Source organism: Falco biarmicus, chromosome 17, assembly GCF_023638135.1.
Source record: "Falco biarmicus isolate bFalBia1 chromosome 17, bFalBia1.pri, whole genome shotgun sequence".
Classification (NCBI taxonomy): Eukaryota; Metazoa; Chordata; class Aves; order Falconiformes; family Falconidae; genus Falco; species Falco biarmicus.
The window spans coordinates 567,841-586,240 of record NC_079304.1 but is presented as its reverse complement, the minus strand read 5'-3'; the positions used below and the strand labels follow the sequence as shown (position 1 = coordinate 586,240).

At 61.1% G+C, this 18,400-nt stretch overlaps 1 protein-coding gene and 1 long non-coding RNA gene across 2 annotated transcripts; one reads left to right on the top strand and one right to left on the bottom strand.

Annotated features, from left to right (window-relative positions):
• Positions 1-1,642: 1,642 nt before the first annotated feature.
• COL1A1 (collagen type I alpha 1 chain) lies at positions 1,643-16,960 on the top strand. The gene is given in 52 exon segments (XM_056362511.1): positions 1,643-1,843; positions 3,468-3,662; positions 3,847-3,881; positions 3,977-4,012; positions 4,097-4,189; positions 4,275-4,343; positions 4,737-4,781; positions 5,064-5,117; positions 5,336-5,389; positions 5,517-5,570; positions 5,753-5,806; positions 5,909-5,962; positions 6,064-6,108; positions 6,392-6,445; positions 6,559-6,603; positions 6,804-6,857; positions 7,189-7,287; positions 7,372-7,416; positions 7,496-7,594; positions 7,858-7,911; positions 8,004-8,111; positions 8,413-8,466; positions 8,679-8,777; positions 8,995-9,048; positions 9,132-9,230; positions 9,512-9,565; positions 9,923-9,976; positions 10,082-10,135; positions 10,260-10,313; positions 10,601-10,645; positions 10,747-10,845; positions 11,062-11,169; positions 11,523-11,630; positions 11,746-11,799; positions 11,908-11,961; positions 12,065-12,172; positions 12,262-12,315; positions 12,720-12,773; positions 12,966-13,127; positions 13,274-13,381; positions 13,511-13,618; positions 13,844-13,897; positions 13,987-14,094; positions 14,358-14,411; positions 14,524-14,631; positions 14,728-14,781; positions 14,945-15,052; positions 15,139-15,306; positions 15,308-15,422; positions 15,986-16,176; positions 16,253-16,495; positions 16,575-16,960. Coding segments are annotated over 52 exon segments (4,362 nt in total). The 5' UTR covers positions 1,643-1,761; the 3' UTR covers positions 16,722-16,960.
• Positions 3,493-12,735, bottom strand: LOC130160204 (uncharacterized). The gene is made up of 4 exons (XR_008825961.1): positions 12,232-12,735; positions 9,478-10,302; positions 8,393-8,491; positions 3,493-7,396 (listed from the first exon to the last, which is right to left on the bottom strand). It is a non-coding gene; the product is annotated as an uncharacterized LOC130160204 (long non-coding RNA).
• Positions 16,961-18,400: the final 1,440 nt, after the last annotated feature.

Below are 18,400 nucleotides of genomic sequence, written 5' to 3'. Positions count from 1 at the left end.
AAAAAAAAAAAAGATGACATTCTTTTCTTTTCTGTCATGCTGCAAAAATTAAAGACACATCTTCAGGCTGGAGCCTGGCCAGGGGTTTTCGAGTTGCCGAGGCATGGTTGGAGGAGTCTTCTCCTGCAACGTGTCTCGGATACATAGATACAGGGCTTGAAAGCTGGCCAGCTGCTCCTTGCGCGCGCACGCGTGTCCCCGTGTGCATGCGTGTGTGTGCGTGTGTGCAACCCGCACAGATAACTCCTCCTGGGCTGTTTTTTTTCTTTGCATTTAATTGCAGGCTGGAAAAAAAGACCTCGAGAGGTCACTGGTGTGAGGGTGGGTCGTTGGGTTTTTTTTTTTCTCTTTCGACGTGTCTCTTCCCCACCCCCCGGCCCCGTTATTTCATTGTTAAATTGCATTGATTTATTTTTTTCCTGAAAAAAAAAGTAACTTGGTGGGACCTCCTGCTCAGACGTGGTTTCCCTCTGCAGGGAGCCCTGTGCTGCTCCCAGTGCTCCCAGTGTGCTGAAGAGCCTGCAAGCCCTCAGTGTGGTGGGGGGGCAAGCAGAGGTGTGAGGGCTGGACCCAGGACTTTGCTCCCCCCCTACAGGAAAGACCCCACCCCCATTTGCCACCCCTTTCCCTAAAAATCACCCCTTAAAAGAGGGGGTGACCTCCCCCGGGTGCCGCATTGCCTTTGCAGGGTTCCTTCCCCACTCCATCCCTGAGCTCCAGGCAGCCACCCCAGCCCTGGTAAATACGTATATTTTTTTGGCGTGTAATTACACCCTCCCCAAATTGCACAGTAGATTGTGGATTATTGTCAACGAGCTTTTGCTTTTTCCAACCAACGTGGCTCCTTCAAATGTGGAAACGGCCATGGAGGCGTGCCAGGAGGGGAGAGGGGAGAGGGGAGCCGGATGGCTAGCAGGGAAAGGAGTGAGGAAAAGAAAGGAAAGAGATGGAAAGAAAGGAAAAAAAAAATAACTAAGCGAGTGTTTCTTGGTGGTGGGTTGGGGGTGTCTGTGAGTTGGGGTCCCGTACGGGGCTCCTCACCCAAGGGATGCTCTGGGTGCCTGTTGCTCATGCCCTTGGCCTTTGTGCTGGGCTGGGGGGTTTGGTCCTGCTGCATGAGGGTCTTCATGGGGACAGGTGGGTAGGTGGGTGCCGGAGCACCCTGGATGTGGGGATGGGTGGCAGGGTGGGGGGTCGCAGGCAGGAGCAGGCGTTTGCCGTGCCCCGGCTCCCCTGGTGCAGCGCCCAGCGTCGTGTAGCACCAGGGTCCCCAAAGCGCCACGTGCCACATTGCCTGTCCCCACCCCACCCAGCCACATCCAGTCCCCCAGACACCTCAGGGTGCAAAACCCCCACCCCCAAAACAACCCCCCCCATGCCCCCCACCTCCCACCCCAGCATCCCCTTCCCATCCACCCCACAACCACCGCTCCCAGCCCCAGTGCGGGATGACATGCATGTGCATGTCTGTGTATGCGTGTGCATGGACAGACAGACGGAGGGGGGGTGTGCAAGGGGTGCCCCCCGACTCGCTGGGTGCTGCTGATTGGCCGAGGGGCCGTCCAAAATTCCCCGGTTGCGATGGGTCCCACCTCTCCCCGCTGGCGCATCGTATATAAGAGGAGGCGAAGGAGTGGGCAAGGGCAGTAGGAAGTTTCTGCTGGGGTCTGGATTTGGAGCTCCAGAGTTGGATCGGCCCCGTATGACCCCAACCTAAGAACAAAAGAGACCCCAAAGAGTCTACATGTCTAATATTTAGACATGTTCAGCTTTGTGGATTCTCGGTTACTGCTGTTGATAGCAGCGACTGTACTACTCACCCGCGGGCAAGGAGAAGAAGACAGTAAGTAGTCGGCGCCGGTGATGGTCCTCACTGCTGGTGGGATGCGGGGGTGGCGGGTGGGGACAGGGTCGGGCAGCATCTTCGACACTTGGTCCTGCTGCCATGGGTTGGGGAAGCATAAAGGGGCAGCTGGCATCTGGAGCGGAAAAAAAAAAACCTGGGACAAATTAGGTGGCGGGGGCAGGAGGGGGGGAAGGAGGAAAAAGTGGGTTGGGGGGATTTGGGGTTGGGGGGTGAAGGGGTTTTAGGGGGTCTGTGCTAGAGTGGAGAGTCAGGGCGCCCTGCCAAGAGCAGTGAGGGAGGGAAGGGTGGAGAGGAGCCGGCGGGAAGGAGGGAGCTGGGGAAGAAGGGGAGGAGGAGGCAGGGAAGGGAAAGGGGGGAAAGAGCGCGGGAGAGAATGGCGAGGGGGGAGAGGAGGGGAGAGGGGGGGCCTGGCCCCAGGATCTGCAAAAGCCATCAGGAAAGAATTAGAAAAGTCTCGGATGATTCATAAGCAAAATGTTTCGGCAGCCTGTGGAGCTGGGACTGGCCAGCCCGCTCGGCCACCCCGGGCCAGGGATGCCCACCCCACAGCCTCCCTGTGGGGCTGCACCGGGGCTTGGGGGGCTGGGGGCATGGCTGGGGTCACCAACCCCCACTGCCAGGGTCCCCCTGTGCCCTGGTGGGCTGCCTGCGCCTGCCACCTGCAGGCGTGGGGACACGGGGGGACCCTGGGACGGAGCCAGGCCAGCAGCACCCTTTGCATTTTGCCCAGTTTTGTCATTTGGGGTGGATTTTTCGGTACCTTTTTTGGTTTGGTTTTTTTTTTTTTTTTTGCATTTGACAATATGCATTCTGCATTTTACCTTTTGCAATAGGTATTTTGCCTTTTGCATTCTGAATTTTGCCACAGGCATTTTGTATTTTGCCTTTTGCATCTTTCCTTTTGCAATAGGCATTTTGCATTCTGCATTTGGCCTTTTGCAATAGGTGGGTTTTTTTCATTTTGCTTTTTTTGCCCTTGCTGAGCGGGGGGCTGCAGGCCGGGAGAACTTCGTGCCCTCTCTCCAGGACCCCTTCCCACTGTGGGGCCAGCCCTGGGCCCTGGCGCGCTGCCCTGCCCTCCCCACGCCAGCCCCCCCCCCCCCCCCCCCCGCCGCGCCCCCCCCCCGCCTCCAGTCTCTGGACTCTTATTCCCCAACCCATCTGGCCTGATCCAGCCTTATCCCGAAGCCGCCTGGATCTAATTTCAGCCCAGACGTTGGGGCCAACCCCCCCTTCCCCGATCCCACCCATCCCATTCCTATCCCATCCCCATCCCATCCCTGTCCCCGTCCCCCGTGGCCAGCGGGGACCCCCATGCCAACCCCCTGCCCGCCGCGGGGGTATTTGCCTTGGCCCCATCCGCTGCGGGACGTAGCAACTGGCTGGAGGTTTTTGTTTAAATTCCAGCGTATGTGGGAAGAGTTTATTGTGGTGCTTTTCCTGTGTCACCGCGACGGCCTGATGAGAAACAGATGAAGGGAGAAACGCTGCAGGAGCAAGGGGGGGATGAAAGGGGCAAGAGCAAGAGCAGGGCCGTGCAGGGGGCCGCCGCCATGCCCCCTGCCCTCACGCTTCCCCGTGCCCTGCCCCTCTCTCCCAGTTCAAACTGGAAGCTGCATACAGGATGGGCTAACATACAACGACAAGGATGTGTGGAAACCCGAACCCTGCCAGATCTGCGTCTGCGACAGTGGCAACATCCTCTGCGATGAGGTGATCTGCGAGGACACCTCCGACTGCCCCAATGCTGAGATCCCCTTCGGAGAGTGCTGCCCCATCTGTCCCGACACCGACGGTACTGTGCCACCTCCATGTCCCCCTGGCCCCAGCCCCACGCAGGCTCGTTGTCCCCAGGGAGCCAGACCCTGTGCTGGCTCAGCATCCCTCCCCTGGGTGCCCAGACTGCGGGATGGGGGTGGGTTTGGGTGGGGGGATGGGGCATGCTGGGCTCCTCTCAATGCCCGTCCTTCCTCCTGCAGCCTCCCCTGTCTACCCAGAAAGCGCTGGAGTAGAGGTAAGGGCTCCCTTGTGCCCCCAAACCCTGTGGCAGCCCCCACCTGTTTTTGGAGACCCCCTTTTCTAACGACCCATTTCATCTCTCCCTGACAGGGCCCTAAGGGAGACACCGGCCCCAAAGGAGACAGGGTGGGTATTGCCGCTGCAGGACCCTCCCAGCTCAGCCAGGTCCCCCGTCCTGCTGGAACTCACCCTCCTCTTCTCTCCCCACAGGGACTCCCCGGCCCCCCTGGCAGAGATGGCATCCCTGGACAGCCTGGCCTCCCGGGACCCCCAGGCCCTCCAGGTCCTCCAGGCCTTGGCGGAGTGAGTATGGGGGGGTCCCCGGTGCACAGACCCCCACGGGGGTGCCTGTGCCCTGCTCACCCCCTGCTCTCCCTCCTGCCTGCAGAACTTCGCTCCTCAAATGTCTTATGGCTACGACGAGAAAGCCGGTGGCATGGCCGTGCCTGGCCCCATGGTGAGCACCGGGGTGGCACTGGTCCCCTGGGGACACACACAGGGGACAGGGGGAGGTGTGAAGCCAGGTGAGGCACCAGGAGCACTTCCCATGCTGCAGTGCTGAGGATGCTGCCAAGCGGTAGGAGGTGGGAGGGATGGGGAGGGACATTGGTCCTGGAGGTGATGGGGACAGGGATGGGATAGTGATTTGGGACAGGGATGGGGTGGCAATGTGGACAGGGAATGGGTGCTGATGGGTACAGGGATGGGGTGGTGATGGGGTGGTAGTGGTGTAGCAGTGTGGACAGGGATGGGGTGGCAACGGAGACAGGGAATGGCTGGTGATGGGGACAGGGATGGGGACAGAGTAACATGGCAGCCACTCATCACCACTTTCTGTTATCCTTCCCAGGGTCCAGCTGGTCCCCGCGGTCTCCCCGGTCCTCCTGGTGCTCCTGTGAGTATCTCCTCCTCCCCTCGTTAGGGGGACAGCAGCCCCATGGGCCCCTTTGGGTGGTGGGAGGCCAGGTGGGATGGGATGGGGTGAGGGCAGGATGGGGTGTCCCACTCTTCCCAGTGGCTACAGGAATACATGGGGATGCATGTCCTTGTGCCACCGTATGGGAGGCAGGGGGACTGCCATTGCCACTGGGGTGTTCAGGCCAAACCTTCTAATTTTCTAACCCATTCCTCCCCTTCCCCCCTTTTCTTTTATCTTTTTTTCCCTACCAACCCACAGGGTCCTCAAGGTTTCCAAGGTCCCCCTGGTGAACCCGGAGAGCCTGGTGCATCTGTGAGTCCTGCCACCTCCCTCTCCAGCCTGATATCCTGCAGGGATGGGGACAAGGCTGCCTGTTCCCAGCCCTGGCCATGGCTATGCTGTCCCTGCTCCAGGACATCTCATCTGGGATCATGGGAATGGGGCTGCCAGAGCCTGGCACTGTCCAGCCCAGGTGACAGGGGACAGCTGTCACCCACAGCATCCTCACCCCTGCCCTGCATCTCTCCTAGGGTCCCATGGGTCCCCGTGGTCCTGCTGGCCCCCCTGGCAAGAATGGAGATGACGTAAGCGACCTGTGGATAGGGTCTTCTCCCCTTTCCGTTTGGGGCCTGGTGGCCCTGCCAGCCCCCCAGGGGAGCAGAAGCTGCTTGCCTTGGGGACATGCCACCAACACAGTGTCCTTCTCCTTAGGGTGAAGCTGGAAAGCCCGGCCGTCCCGGAGAGCGCGGTCCACCCGGCCCCCAGGTGATCTGCTCTTGGCCAGGGTGCCCCCCCCAGGGGGCACAGGAGGGGCACCCCCACTGTGGCCTGCCTGGTGGCAAAGCAAGGATGTAACACCAGCTACCTGTCCCCACTGGGGACAGGGGTAGTGGGATGTGGGGACAGCCCACCCGAGCACCTCCATCACCACTTCCCTTTTCTCCTAGGGCGCACGTGGTCTCCCAGGAACAGCCGGTCTGCCAGGCATGAAGGGTCACAGAGTGAGTCCCTCCTCCCACACTTGCAAGATTTAGGGGAAGGGGGAGCCTGATCTCACTGGGGCGTCCCCTCCTGACCCCCCTCTTCTCTCTCCTGCTCCCCAGGGCTTCAGTGGTCTGGATGGTGCCAAGGGTGAGCCTGGTCCTGCTGGCCCCAAGGTGAGGAGCAGTGGCAGTGTCACCCCTGTCCTCCCAGGAAAGTCATCGCTGCTCCCTCCTTCCCTCCGGCGCAGCTCCCTCAATGTTGTCTTTTCTCCTAGGGTGAGCCCGGCAGCCCCGGGGAGAACGGTGCTCCTGGGCAGATGGTGAGTGCTGGAGCCTCCAGGGACCATGGCAGTGATCTGGCCTCGGCCAGCAAAAGGGGACAGGGATGGGGATGGGGGGCAAGACCTGATGGGGGAACAGCTCGTCCTTGGGGATGCTTCCCCAGGGATGCCCCAGCGAATGGGGTGGGAGGGGGTTTAACCTCTTGGAAATGTCACTGTGGGCAGGAGCAGGGGGGGAACGAGGTGGGCACAGGGATGGGAGAAGGCCTGGAAAGGGGAAAGTGTCTCTTCTGGTGACTCAGATGTGTCCTCCCTTCCCCAGGGTCCTCGTGGGCTTCCCGGCGAGAGAGGCCGTCCTGGTCCTTCTGGCCCTGCTGTAAGTACCTGGTTTGGGTAGGGCTGAGCATCCCCTGCCCTGGGGTGCAGGGGGGACTGGGGGCCACCTCTCCTGCTGGTGGGCATCACTAATGGGTGCCTCCTCTCCCACAGGGTGCTCGTGGTAACGATGGTGCTCCTGGTGCTGCCGGTCCTCCCGTAAGTAACCCCCAAAACCATCCACCCTTTGCCAGCACCTGGCATCAGCTCCAGCTTCTCCGGAGGGAGATTCCATCCCAGCTCTACCATGTCTGGGATACCCTGGCTGGGGGTCAGAGCTCTGCTGCCCAGAAAACCCACCAGCACCAGATGTGTGAGGTGGGATCCCTCCTCTGATATGTGCCCTCTCTCCTGTCTAGGGTCCAACTGGCCCCGCTGGTCCCCCTGGCTTCCCTGGTGCTGCTGGTGCTAAGGTAGGACCTGCCTGGCCATCTCCTCCCAGGTGGCATCTCCTGGGCTGGGAGAAACTGGTGGAAACTGGGAGCATGGGGTGGGGGAAAAGGACGGGGCATCAAATGGATTACCCATGTGGCCAAGAAATTAAAAAGCCCAAAGTGCCATGGGCTTGCTGCTGCCTGGAACAGTGAGGCAGATGGGGTCATCTCCAGCCAAGTCCCATCAGCATCTCTCCAGGCTTTACCTCCACGGGAAGGGAGCTGCAGATGGAGGGAGCAACCAGCCATGTCAGAGGTTTCAGGGCAGCCTCTGTGCTCACAGCTCTTCCTTCCTCCTTTTCCTCCCCAGGGTGAAACCGGTCCCCAGGGAGCTCGTGGCAGTGAAGGTCCGCAGGGTGCCCGTGGTGAGCCCGGTCCCCCTGGCCCTGCTGGCGCTGCTGGTCCTGCTGTAAGTGGCATCTGATGGCTCCTTGTCCTTTGGCCTTATGTCCTGACAGCCCTGGCATAACCTTCCTCCTCTTTCTCTCCGCAGGGGAACCCCGGTGCTGATGGTCAACCTGGTGCCAAGGGTGCAACTGTGAGTGTCCCTTGCCCTGCACCTGGCTCTGGGATGAGGGGCTGTGCTGCTTCCTCACCACCTCCTCTGCCTCTCCTAGGGTGCTCCTGGCATTGCTGGTGCTCCTGGCTTCCCCGGTGCCCGCGGTCCCTCCGGACCCCAGGGTCCCAGCGGTGCCCCCGGTCCCAAGGGTAACAGCGTGAGTATCCCTGGACACCTCCACCCGCCTCCCCCCGGAGTCAGATTCCTTCTGCTCCAGCAAGCTGCTGGTCCTCCCTGGAGATGTCTCCCCTGGCATTCCCTGTTCCCTCCAGCCCTGCAAGTGCAGGATGGTGCTGGGGGCTGACAGATGCTGAGCATTCCCTCTCCTGCTGAGCGGCTGGGCAGGATGCAGCTCAGGGCTCCCTTTGTTTATCCATCTGGTGTTAAACTGCTTTTCCTCTTCTTTCCTTCCACTTCCAGGGTGAACCCGGTGCTCCAGGCAACAAGGGAGACACTGGTGCCAAAGGCGAACCTGTAAGTGACCCCCACCACGTCTCCTCGGGGGCTCAGCCCCTCCTGACTCCCATGCACCCTGTGGGTGCTCATCCCTTTGTCTCCTTCCCCAGGGTCCTGCTGGTGTCCAAGGTCCCCCCGGCCCAGCCGGTGAGGAAGGCAAGAGAGGAGCTCGTGGTGAGCCTGGCCCTGCTGGACTTCCTGGCCCCGCTGGCGAACGTGTGAGTAGGAGCTGTCCCTGTCCCCATCCCTGCCATGTCCCTGTCCCCATCCCTGTCCTCCTTCCATCTCCTGATATCAGTGGCTGAGCCTCACAGGTGTGCGGGGCCAGGCACCCACTGTGGTGACATCCCCAGCCCTTTCCAATGCCCCACCGAGGTCTCCAGTGGAGGTTCTCAGCAGGGACACTAGGCTGCTCTCACTGGTGGCCAGGTCCCACAGTGGCACATCCCTCCCCTGGACCCCCAAACCCCCTGAGGTTACCCCGTGTCTCCGCACTGACCCCTCTCATGTCCCGCGCAGGGTGCTCCTGGCAGCCGCGGCTTCCCTGGTGCTGATGGCATTGCTGGTCCCAAGGTAGGTGCCCACACCTCCCTCCTGCCTGTCTGGGTGAGAAAGCTGTGTCCTCCAGGGCGGTGGGGACACCGGACACTTGTCACCTGTCCCCACTTGGTGGTGAGACTCATTCTGCGCCACTGACAGCTCTGGTGACACTGCTCCGGTCCTCATCCCCGGGTGCTGTCCTGCAGCTGGGGTAACCTCTGTCCTCTCTCCCACCCTCCCCACAGGGTCCCCCCGGCGAGCGTGGCTCCCCTGGCCCTGCCGGCCCCAAAGGATCTCCTGGTGAAGCTGGACGCCCTGGGGAACCTGGCCTCCCTGGTGCTAAGGTGAGCATGGCAGGGTGGTGGGCACGATGGCACAGTGGCTACAAGGAGCAGCAAGCCACATCAGCATGGCCACCACACTGGTGGCTCTGCTCCAGGGTTGGATGCTGGCTGCTGTGCTCTCCATGCTGGTGACGAAGCTGCTTTCCAGGATGCTCACATTCACTGGAGCATCTCTTGGGAGACCTGAGCTCCTAACCCACCTCGTGCTCCCTTGCAGGGTCTGACTGGAAGCCCTGGGAGCCCTGGTCCTGACGGCAAGACTGGCCCCCCCGTAAGTTGTACCCACCAATGCCCTGCTCCTCCCTCAGCTCGCCATGGCGTCTGCTAACCGGGTGCTCACTCCCCCCATAACAGGGTCCCGCTGGTCAAGATGGTCGCCCCGGCCCCCCCGGCCCCCCTGGTGCCAGAGGTCAAGCTGGTGTGATGGGTTTCCCTGGTCCCAAAGGTGCTGCGGTGAGTGTGACCGGGCGCTGCCTCCCCTGGGGGGCTGCTGGAGGTGCTGCTGCCTAGAGTCCTGGTCCATGAGGGACTCCTGCCCACCGGCCACCGCCACCACCAGGACAGTGGCTGCGGGTGGGCGTGTGGCTCCCATGGGGCAGGTGCTCAGGGAGGGGTGGCTCAGGGGACACATGTCCCCCAGGGAGGGCTGCGCTGGTGCATCCTCCAGCCTGTAGGTTCCTGCCTGTGGGTATCGCGGTACCGTCATGGGTCTCATCCTGCTCTCTTGCTTTCAGGGTGAGCCTGGCAAGCCCGGCGAGAGAGGTGCTCCCGGTCCCCCCGGCGCCGTTGTAAGTATTCACCAGAGCCCAGCCAGGCTGGGGCTTGGCAGGGAGCTTCACCCCGGCGTGAGGCGGCAGGGACGGGGCGTGGGGCAGCTGAGCTGGGGAAGGCTCCAAGGATGAGGACGGTGGTGGGCTGAGGTGGCTGGGACTCCAGCCCGGTGGCTGCCAGCAGCTCTGGAGTGGAGACAGCAGGGGGGTGACGTGGCTGCGGGCAGCTCGCTGCGGCTTCTCCTGTTCTTCGAAGGATGCTACGGCTGCATCCAGCCCCTCACCTCGTTCGGGGGGGTGCAGAGTCCCACGGGGACATCGCTGGGCTGTGGGTTGGGGCTGTGCTCTGAGCACCCTCTTCTCCCTCTTCCACAGGGTGCTGCTGGTAAAGATGGTGAAGCTGGTGCCCAAGGTCCTCCCGGCCCCACCGTGAGTATTAGTGAGCCCTTGGCCACCTGTGGCTGCGCTTGGCCACCAGAGAAGGGGCTCAGGAGTCAGCTTGCCCCCCCCCCCCACTTGTTCCATCTCCCTCAGGGTCCTGCTGGAGAAAGAGGTGAACAAGGTCCTGCTGGTGCTCCTGGCTTCCAGGTGAGGGGTGTCCCCTTCCCCTGTGAGGGGACAAGCCATGCAGGGTGGGGGTGACACTTCTTTCCTCATCCCCTTTGGTCACCCATCTCTGTGGGGTCTCATCACTCCTCTTCTTCCTCCGCAGGGTCTGCCGGGCCCTGCTGGCCCCCCCGGCGAGGCTGGCAAGCCTGGTGAACAGGTGAGTGTGGGTGAGCATGGCCGTAGCGTGGCACCACCTCTGGCCCCTCCCCATGGCCCCTCTCCCAGCCTGAGGACTGGGATGGGGGGACCCCCAGTGCAACCCCAGGCAGTGTGCTCCTCGTAGCCTCTCCCAGGAGCGGCAGGGACCCCAGCCCTGCCCTGTCCTCCCAGGACTGCGGGACTCCCCTCCCTCCCCAGCACTGGGGGCACCCTGGGGACCCCTCCACCTGTCCCCAAGGCCACCCCTTCCCGCCCTGACTCTGCACCCTCTCCCCTCCTGCACAGGGTGTCCCCGGAGATGCTGGTGCCCCCGGTCCCGCTGGTGCCAGGGTAAGTTGAACCCCACTTGCTCCTCAGCTGCCTCTTGGCACCCCCCTGTGCCCACCACCCCCCCTGACAGCCTTGGCCCCTCTCCTGCCTCCCCTCTCCAGGGTGAGAGAGGTTTCCCCGGTGAACGTGGTGTCCAAGGCCCTCCCGGTCCCCAAGGTCCTCGTGGTGCTAACGGTGCTCCCGGTAACGATGGTGCTAAGGTAGGTGCAAGGTCTCAGCTCCTCTGCCACATCGTGTTGGGACTGTCTGGGTGATGGGTGGCCATCCCCAGCTCTTGGGGTGCAGGTGTAAAGGCGAGGAGGGGGATTTGGCTTCATGCCCTTTTTCTGGGGCTGGGGCTGAAGCCGGGATGGAATTTGCAGTGCTGAGGAAGCGTTGGGTTCTTGCTAACACCCATTTCTGTCTCTCCTGCCCAGGGTGATGCTGGTGCTCCCGGTGCCCCCGGGAACCAAGGGCCCCCCGGTCTGCAGGGTATGCCCGGAGAGCGTGGTGCTGCTGGCCTGCCAGGTGCCAAGGGTGACAGGGTATGTGTCCCCCAAAATCCTGACATCCCCCCTTGGTCCTCTGCTCCCAGTAATCCCTGTGTCCTCCTCATTGTCCCCTTGGGGCTGGATGCATTCCCTAAGCCAAGGCCAGTCAGCAGCAGCTGCATGGGGAGGGGATGCTCAGTGCCACCTCTGTCCCCCTCCGAGCGTGGCCCTCAGGGACAGTCCCTTCCTGGACCCCAGGAGGAGGAGGATGGTCCCAGCCTCTCCTAGGGAGGATGAAGAGCCAGGGGTGCCTCAGTGCCACCTTGCAAAGAGGAGAGGAAGAGGAGCGGGGCTGAACCTCCAGCAGGGACCTCCCCACGTAACCTGCCATCATCTTCCTCTCCCAGGGTGACCCCGGTCCCAAAGGTGCTGACGGTGCTCCTGGCAAAGACGGTCTCCGAGGTCTGACTGGTCCCATCGGCCCCCCTGGCCCTGCTGGTGCTCCCGGTGACAAGGTAGGGCTGCCCCCCAGCCAGACACTGCACTGGGGATGGATGTGTCCTGGCATCCGCCACCATCTCCTTACCACAGCCTTGACCTTTTTTTTTTTGTTTTCCTCCCCTTTTCCAGGGTGAAGCTGGTCCCCCGGGTCCTGCTGGTCCCACTGGTGCCCGTGGTGCTCCTGTAAGTGTCCCTCCACCCTGGTCAATGGCCCTGCCATGGGTGACCATCCCTTGGGGCAGTCAGTGGCCGTCCCCTGCTTGGTGTCATACCACTCTTGCTATCTCCTAGGGTGACCGTGGCGAGCCCGGCCCTCCTGGTCCTGCTGGATTTGCTGGCCCCCCCGTAAGTGCAACGGTCTCACGCCTCCCTGCTCCAGGGGCCTGATCCTGCCCTGCTGAGGTGATGCTGAGCCCCATCCGCCTCACCCCACTCCATTCTCCCACAGGGTGCCGATGGCCAGCCTGGTGCTAAAGGTGAAACTGGTGATGCTGGAGCCAAGGGTGATGCCGGTCCCCCCGGCCCTGCCGGCCCCACTGGTGCTCCTGGCCCTGCTGTAAGTTGCACCCCCCAACCCCACATCCACTTGGGGTCCAGCTCCACGGTGCAGCTCACCTCTCTCCTCCTCCTCTTCTTCCTCCACAGGGTGCTGTTGGTGCTCCTGGTCCCAAAGGTGCTCGTGGTAGTGCTGGACCCCCTGTAAGTACCAGTCTCATGGTGGTGGAGGGTTTGGGACCCCAGGGGACTCCCCTGGGCACAAACATCCCCGAGGTGGCTTAGCTGTGTCTCGCTCCATTGCTCCAACACTGTGGGGCAGAAGGGAGCTGTGGTACTTCCAGCCCTGCACCCCCCAAAAACCATCTGGGGGATGGCATCATCCCAGGGAGGATGAAGTAGAGGGAAAAGGGGGATTTGCCTTTATCCCCCCCACCCCCAAATCAGCCCCAGCTCCTCCCCGGATGGATGCTTTCCTCCTGGCCACTGGCCCCAGGGCTCCCTGTGGTGGCCTTCAGCCAGGGGACTATCCCCTGGAACTACTCCACTGCAGGGGCAGGTGGTGCCTCGATCCAGCCCCTGGTGACTCCAGCTTTTCTCCCTTCCAGGGTGCTACTGGTTTCCCCGGTGCTGCTGGAAGAGTTGGTCCCCCTGGCCCCTCTGTGAGTACCCCGGCGGGGTGAGAGGTGGGGGGCTGGGAGGGGGGCAAGAAAGTGCTTGATGGTTGCTGCTGGTGATGGGGGGACACAGTTGGCACAGTTCCAGTTGGCACAGGGACACCCCTGGCCACCCTTCAGCTGGCAGCTGGGGCTTCCCGGGGCTGCTGCCTGACAGCATCGCTTCCCCCCACCCAGGGAAACATCGGCCTCCCTGGCCCCCCTGGCCCCAGCGGGAAGGAAGGTGGCAAAGGACCCCGTGGTGAAACCGGCCCCGCTGGGCGCCCTGGTGAACCTGGCCCCGCTGGCCCCCCTGGCCCCCCTGGTGAGAAGGGCTCTCCTGGTGCCGATGGCCCCATTGTAAGTCACCTCCCGTCGGACCCCCTCCACAGCGCCAGGGCTGCTGGGCAGCATCATGCTCCCCCTGCATCCTTTGGCCATCCCTTCCACTGGAACAGTGGCCCCCCGCTGCTGCCACCACCCTGAGGTGCCATTTGTCACCGCAGGGAGCTCCTGGCACCCCCGGACCCCAAGGTATCGCCGGCCAGCGTGGTGTTGTCGGTCTCCCTGGACAGAGAGGAGAAAGAGGCTTCCCTGGGCTGCCTGGCCCCTCTGTGAGTACCTGGGGGCTCCCCAGGAAAACGATGCTGGAACCCCCCCCTGGTGTCCAGCTCACCTGTGTGGCCCCAGGGGGAGGATGCTCGCCGGTGCCTGACACCCCCCTGTCCCTCTCCCATCCACAGGGTGAACCCGGCAAGCAAGGTCCCTCTGGTTCCCCTGGCGAGCGCGGTCCTCCCGGCCCCATGGGCCCCCCCGGCCTGGCGGGACCCCCCGGTGAAGCTGGACGTGAGGTGAGCAGCTGTGGGCAACTGGTGGGGTTGGGGGGTTGGGGGGCACAGACCCCTACACATCAGCGCTGGGCTCACTGTGCTGAGGACTTGCCGGCTCATGGCACTCATGAACGCTGCTGCAGCCGGAGCATGTCAGGGCCCGTGGCGGGCTGAACAGAGATGGTGCCATCAAGGGCCTCGTTAGCCCCTACCTGCCCTAACGAGGGGGTCTTGGCTTCTCCATAGGGTGCTCCTGGTGCTGAAGGTGCCCCTGGTCGTGATGGTGCTGCTGGTCCCAAGGTGAGTGGGCTGGTGAGGGGGCTGCGGGAGGGGGCAATGGGGCTGTGCTGGCCCACACTGACCTCTCCTCTTCCTCCTCCTCCCCACAGGGTGATCGTGGTGAGACTGGCCCCGCTGGCCCCCCTGGTGCTCCCGGTGCCCCTGGTGCCCCCGGCCCCGTTGGTCCTGCTGGCAAGAATGGAGATCGCGGTGAGACCGTAAGTGATGCTCTGCCCAGAGTGACCCCCCCTTGCCCCCCTCCCCAGCCTAGGGGTCGCCCCAGGCTCGACCCTATTACCAAGCAAGGACTGATCGTGCAAACCTATGGCGGGTTGGGGTCTGGCCCCCGGCTCGGCTCTCCCTGAAGAGATCTACTCTGGGAAGCTGTGCATCCCACCACCCCTCAGGGTGATGCTGTTGTGAGCTGGTGGCAGCAGAAGGTGGAGGATGCTCTAACCTGTCCTCTCTTCTCCTGTCCCAGGGTCCCCAAGGTCCCGCTGGCCCCCCTGGTCCTGCTGGTGCTCGTGGTCCTGCTGTAAGTTGATGTTCTCCTCCATCCTCTTCGGTGCTTCTGCATCCTCATGAGTGCAGGGGCAGTTGCTGGTCTGGACCCTGCTCAACACATCTTCCTCCTTCTCCTCCTCCAGGGTCCACAAGGTCCCCGTGGTGACAAAGGTGAAACTGGTGAACAGGGTGACAGAGGCATGAAAGGTCACAGAGGCTTCTCCGGTCTCCAGGGACCACCTGGTCCTCCTGTAAGTCCCACGGGGTGATGGTGGCCTTGGCTGCTGCCCCACGGCCTGGAAGCAGAGCAAGATGCTGATGCTCTTCTCCTTCCTTGCTTTGCACAGGGCTCTCCTGGTGAACAAGGTCCTTCTGGTGCTTCTGGTCCCGCCGGTCCAAGAGTAAGTGCACAGCTGAGCCATGGCCTCCAGCCAGGGCTGGAGCATCCTGGGGGAAGTGGGTCCCCGCTGCCATCGGGCTCCTCATGGATATGTGGGTCAGGGCTGGAGGGGACAACTCTGCCCAGGCAGGATGGCCACGCTCACCTCTTCTCCTCTCCCACAGGGTCCTCCTGGCTCTGCTGGTGCTGCCGGCAAAGATGGTCTCAACGGGCTGCCCGGCCCCATCGGCCCCCCCGGCCCCCGCGGTCGCACTGGTGATGTTGGCCCTGTCGTACGTATCCTGCCCTCTACTGCTACCTGCCCAGAGCCGCCTGCTTTCATCTCCTGTTCACCATCCTCCTCCTTCTCCTCCAACAGGGTCCCCCTGGCCCCCCTGGCCCCCCTGGTCCTCCCGGCCCCCCCAGCGGTGGCTTCGACTTCAGCTTCCTGCCCCAGCCACCCCAGGAGAAGGCCCACGATGGTGGACGCTACTACCGAGCTGATGATGCCAACGTAATGCGCGACCGGGACCTGGAAGTTGACACCCACCCTCAAGAGCCTGAGCCAACAGATCGAGAACATCCGCAGCCCCGAGGGCACCCGTAAAAACCCTGCCCGTACCTGCCGCGACCTGAAGATGTGCCATGGCGATTGGAAGAGCGGTCAGTGTCCCCGCTGGTCCTCGTGTCCCTCACTTCCATCCCTCTGTCCCCTCTACCTGCTCCTCGCTTCCATCCTTCTTCCACCCTTCCAGTTGATCCTCACCTTCATTCCTCCATCCTGTCTCTCAAGGCTGCTCTCAGTGCCACCATCCTCTGCCTCTTGCGGCTGTTCCTCACCTCCAACCCTCTTACCTGCTCCTCACATCCATCCTTTCATCCTCCATTTGTCACAGCTGCTCCTCACCTCCTTCCTTTGTTCCTCATGGCTGCTGCTCAGCTCCATGCTCCACCCCGAGATCCCTCCTACCTGTTCCTCACCTCCCTCCTCCATCTCTCTTGGCTGGTCCTCACTCCACCCACCATCCCTCCATCCTCCTTCTCTCACAGCTACCCCTCACCTATCCCTCCATCCTCTGTTCCTCCCACTTGTCCCTCACCTCCGCCATCCTCCATGGCTACTCCTCACCTCTGCCCCTCCATCCCACATGGCTGCTCCTCACCTCCATCCTTCCATTCACCTGGCTCCTGCCCCACACCCTGACCACCCTCCCTCTGCCCCACAGGCGAATACTGGATCGACCCCAACCAAGGCTGCAACCTGGATGCCATCAAGGTCTACTGTAACATGGAGACAGGCGAGACATGCGTCTACCCCACCCAGGCCACCATTGCCCAGAAGAACTGGTACCTCAGTAAGAATCCCAAGGAGAAGAAGCACATTTGGTTTGGCGAGACAATGAGTGACGGCTTCCAGGTGAGTAAGGGGACAATGAGCGGGGACAACCGGGATGGACCAAGCTCTGCAGTGCCTAACGCCTCTTCCCTGGCAGTTCGAGTATGGTGGTGAGGGCTCCAACCCTGCTGACGTCGCCATCCAGCTAACCTTCCTCCGCCTCATGTCCACTGAGGCCACCCAGAACATCACCTACCACTGCAAGAACAGCGTCGCCTACATGGACCACGACACTGGCAACCTGAAGAAGGCCCTTCTCCTCCAAGGAGCCAACGAGATCGAGATCAGGGCTGAAGGCAATAGCCGCTTCACCTACGGTGTCACCGAGGACGGCTGCACGGTGAGTGGTCTGGGGGTGGTCATGGTGGCAGCGGTGGGGGCGCATTATGGGGACGTGGCTGATCCTGACCTCCCCGCAGAGTCACACCGGTGCTTGGGGCAAGACAGTCATCGAGTACAAGACGACGAAGACCTCCCGCCTGCCCATCATAGATTTGGCTCCCATGGACGTTGGTGCTCCAGACCAGGAATTCGGCATTGACATCGGCCCCGTCTGCTTCTTGTAAACCGGACGCCCCACGCGTAACAGGAGAGAGTAATAATAATGATAATAATAATAATAATAAAAAAAAAAAACAGCCAAAAAAAAAAAGAGAAAATTTCACATGGACTTGAATTTGTGTCGGTTTCTATCCAGCGTCTCTAAAACTATTTGCGTTTCCATAAAAGAAAAACCTAAAAAAAAACCCAAAAAAGCATTCAACTAAAAAAAAAATAAAAATAAATGACTTTTCAAACAAAATCACCAGGAAGTGGGTTCGCTTGCTTGCCCTCCTCTCCTCCTCCTCGGGGTCAGGCACTCCTCAGCCCTGAAGACGGCATGGCTCAGCTCACCGAAAGCTCCACTGCGGCCGTGCCGAGCCTCCCCTGCAGTGCCGAGCCCCCAGCCCGGAGCGCCGGAACCGGCCGACCCCCCCCTCCAGCCGACCTCTCCCCACTGGCCTCTTTGCTTCTAAGATGTTTAACTTTTGGTTATAAATTGCTTTTTTTAGTTGTTTCTCCCCTCTCTCTACCCACTCCCTTGTTTTTGGTTCCCGCCCCCCCCCCCCCCCCCCCCCCTTATTTTATTTTTATTCAGGCAGCAAAATCAATTCATTCCCAAGCACATCAGGGAGCAGCCGCTGCCCCGCCGCTGAGCAGACCCGATCCTTCGCTGCATACTCTCCTTTTCTGGAAGGCAACCTCACTGCTGTGCTTTGGTGTTATTTTTTTTTTTTAATTTTGGGGTTAATTTTGTTTCATTTTCAAGTAGTTTTAGCTTCATTTGGGGTTTTTCAGCTGTGCCGGGACTTTCCTGCCAGGTTCAGAAGCAAAGGTGCTAATTTTTCTCTAATATTTACCCTCCTCCTGTTTTGTTGCTCTATTGATCTTTTATTTTTATTTTCTTCCATTCAAGGTCCCTCGGGAGTTGCTGAGGTTTCTTACCCCCTAGGATTTTTATCCTTTTTTTTTAATTATTATTCTCTTATTTTGGTCCTGCAACACCCCGAGCCTGGGGACCGCCTGGTGCTACACCCTCCAAAGACGTGACTTAGCTTCATTTGTTTTAATTTCCCTCTATTTTATTTCCACCACCGCCACCCGTCCTTTGCTGTCCAGCTCAACTTGTGAATTTTCTAAAGGTGCTATTTCCCCCCCCCTTCACCCATCCCATGAGCAAATCATGGAGCAAATGCAAGGGAGAGCCAAAAAAATTGAAAGCCTCGAAAGGGAAAAAGGACAACCCCGCTTTCCAGGTTAAGCAGGTGGATCTTCAGCTCCGCTCTCATCTTCCAGCAGCTTTTCCTCCATCCATCCATCCATCCATCCATCCATCCATCCATCCATCCATCCATCCCACCCTCCCTCCATACCTCCCCGGGCACGGAGGGGCACGAACCCACCCCCGCTTGCTGGCCCCATCTCCTGGCGGATGCTCCGGGCTCTCCTGGAGTCTGTACCTAGTTTGTATATGTATAAAAATTTGAAAATTGTTTTGGTTTTTTTTTTTTTAATTATTTTTTTTTTGACTGCTGAAATAAAGCATGTGAAATGATCCAACAAACCTGGGGTGCTCTTCACCAGCGGCCTCTTGCTCTCGTGGGTCAGGGTGGGGGTCCTGGGTGAGTGGGTGAGGTGCGGTGGGGTCGGGAGCCCCTCATCTCTGCTCCTGCTCTCATCCCGGCTGCTCCCGCTCTGCTCCCGC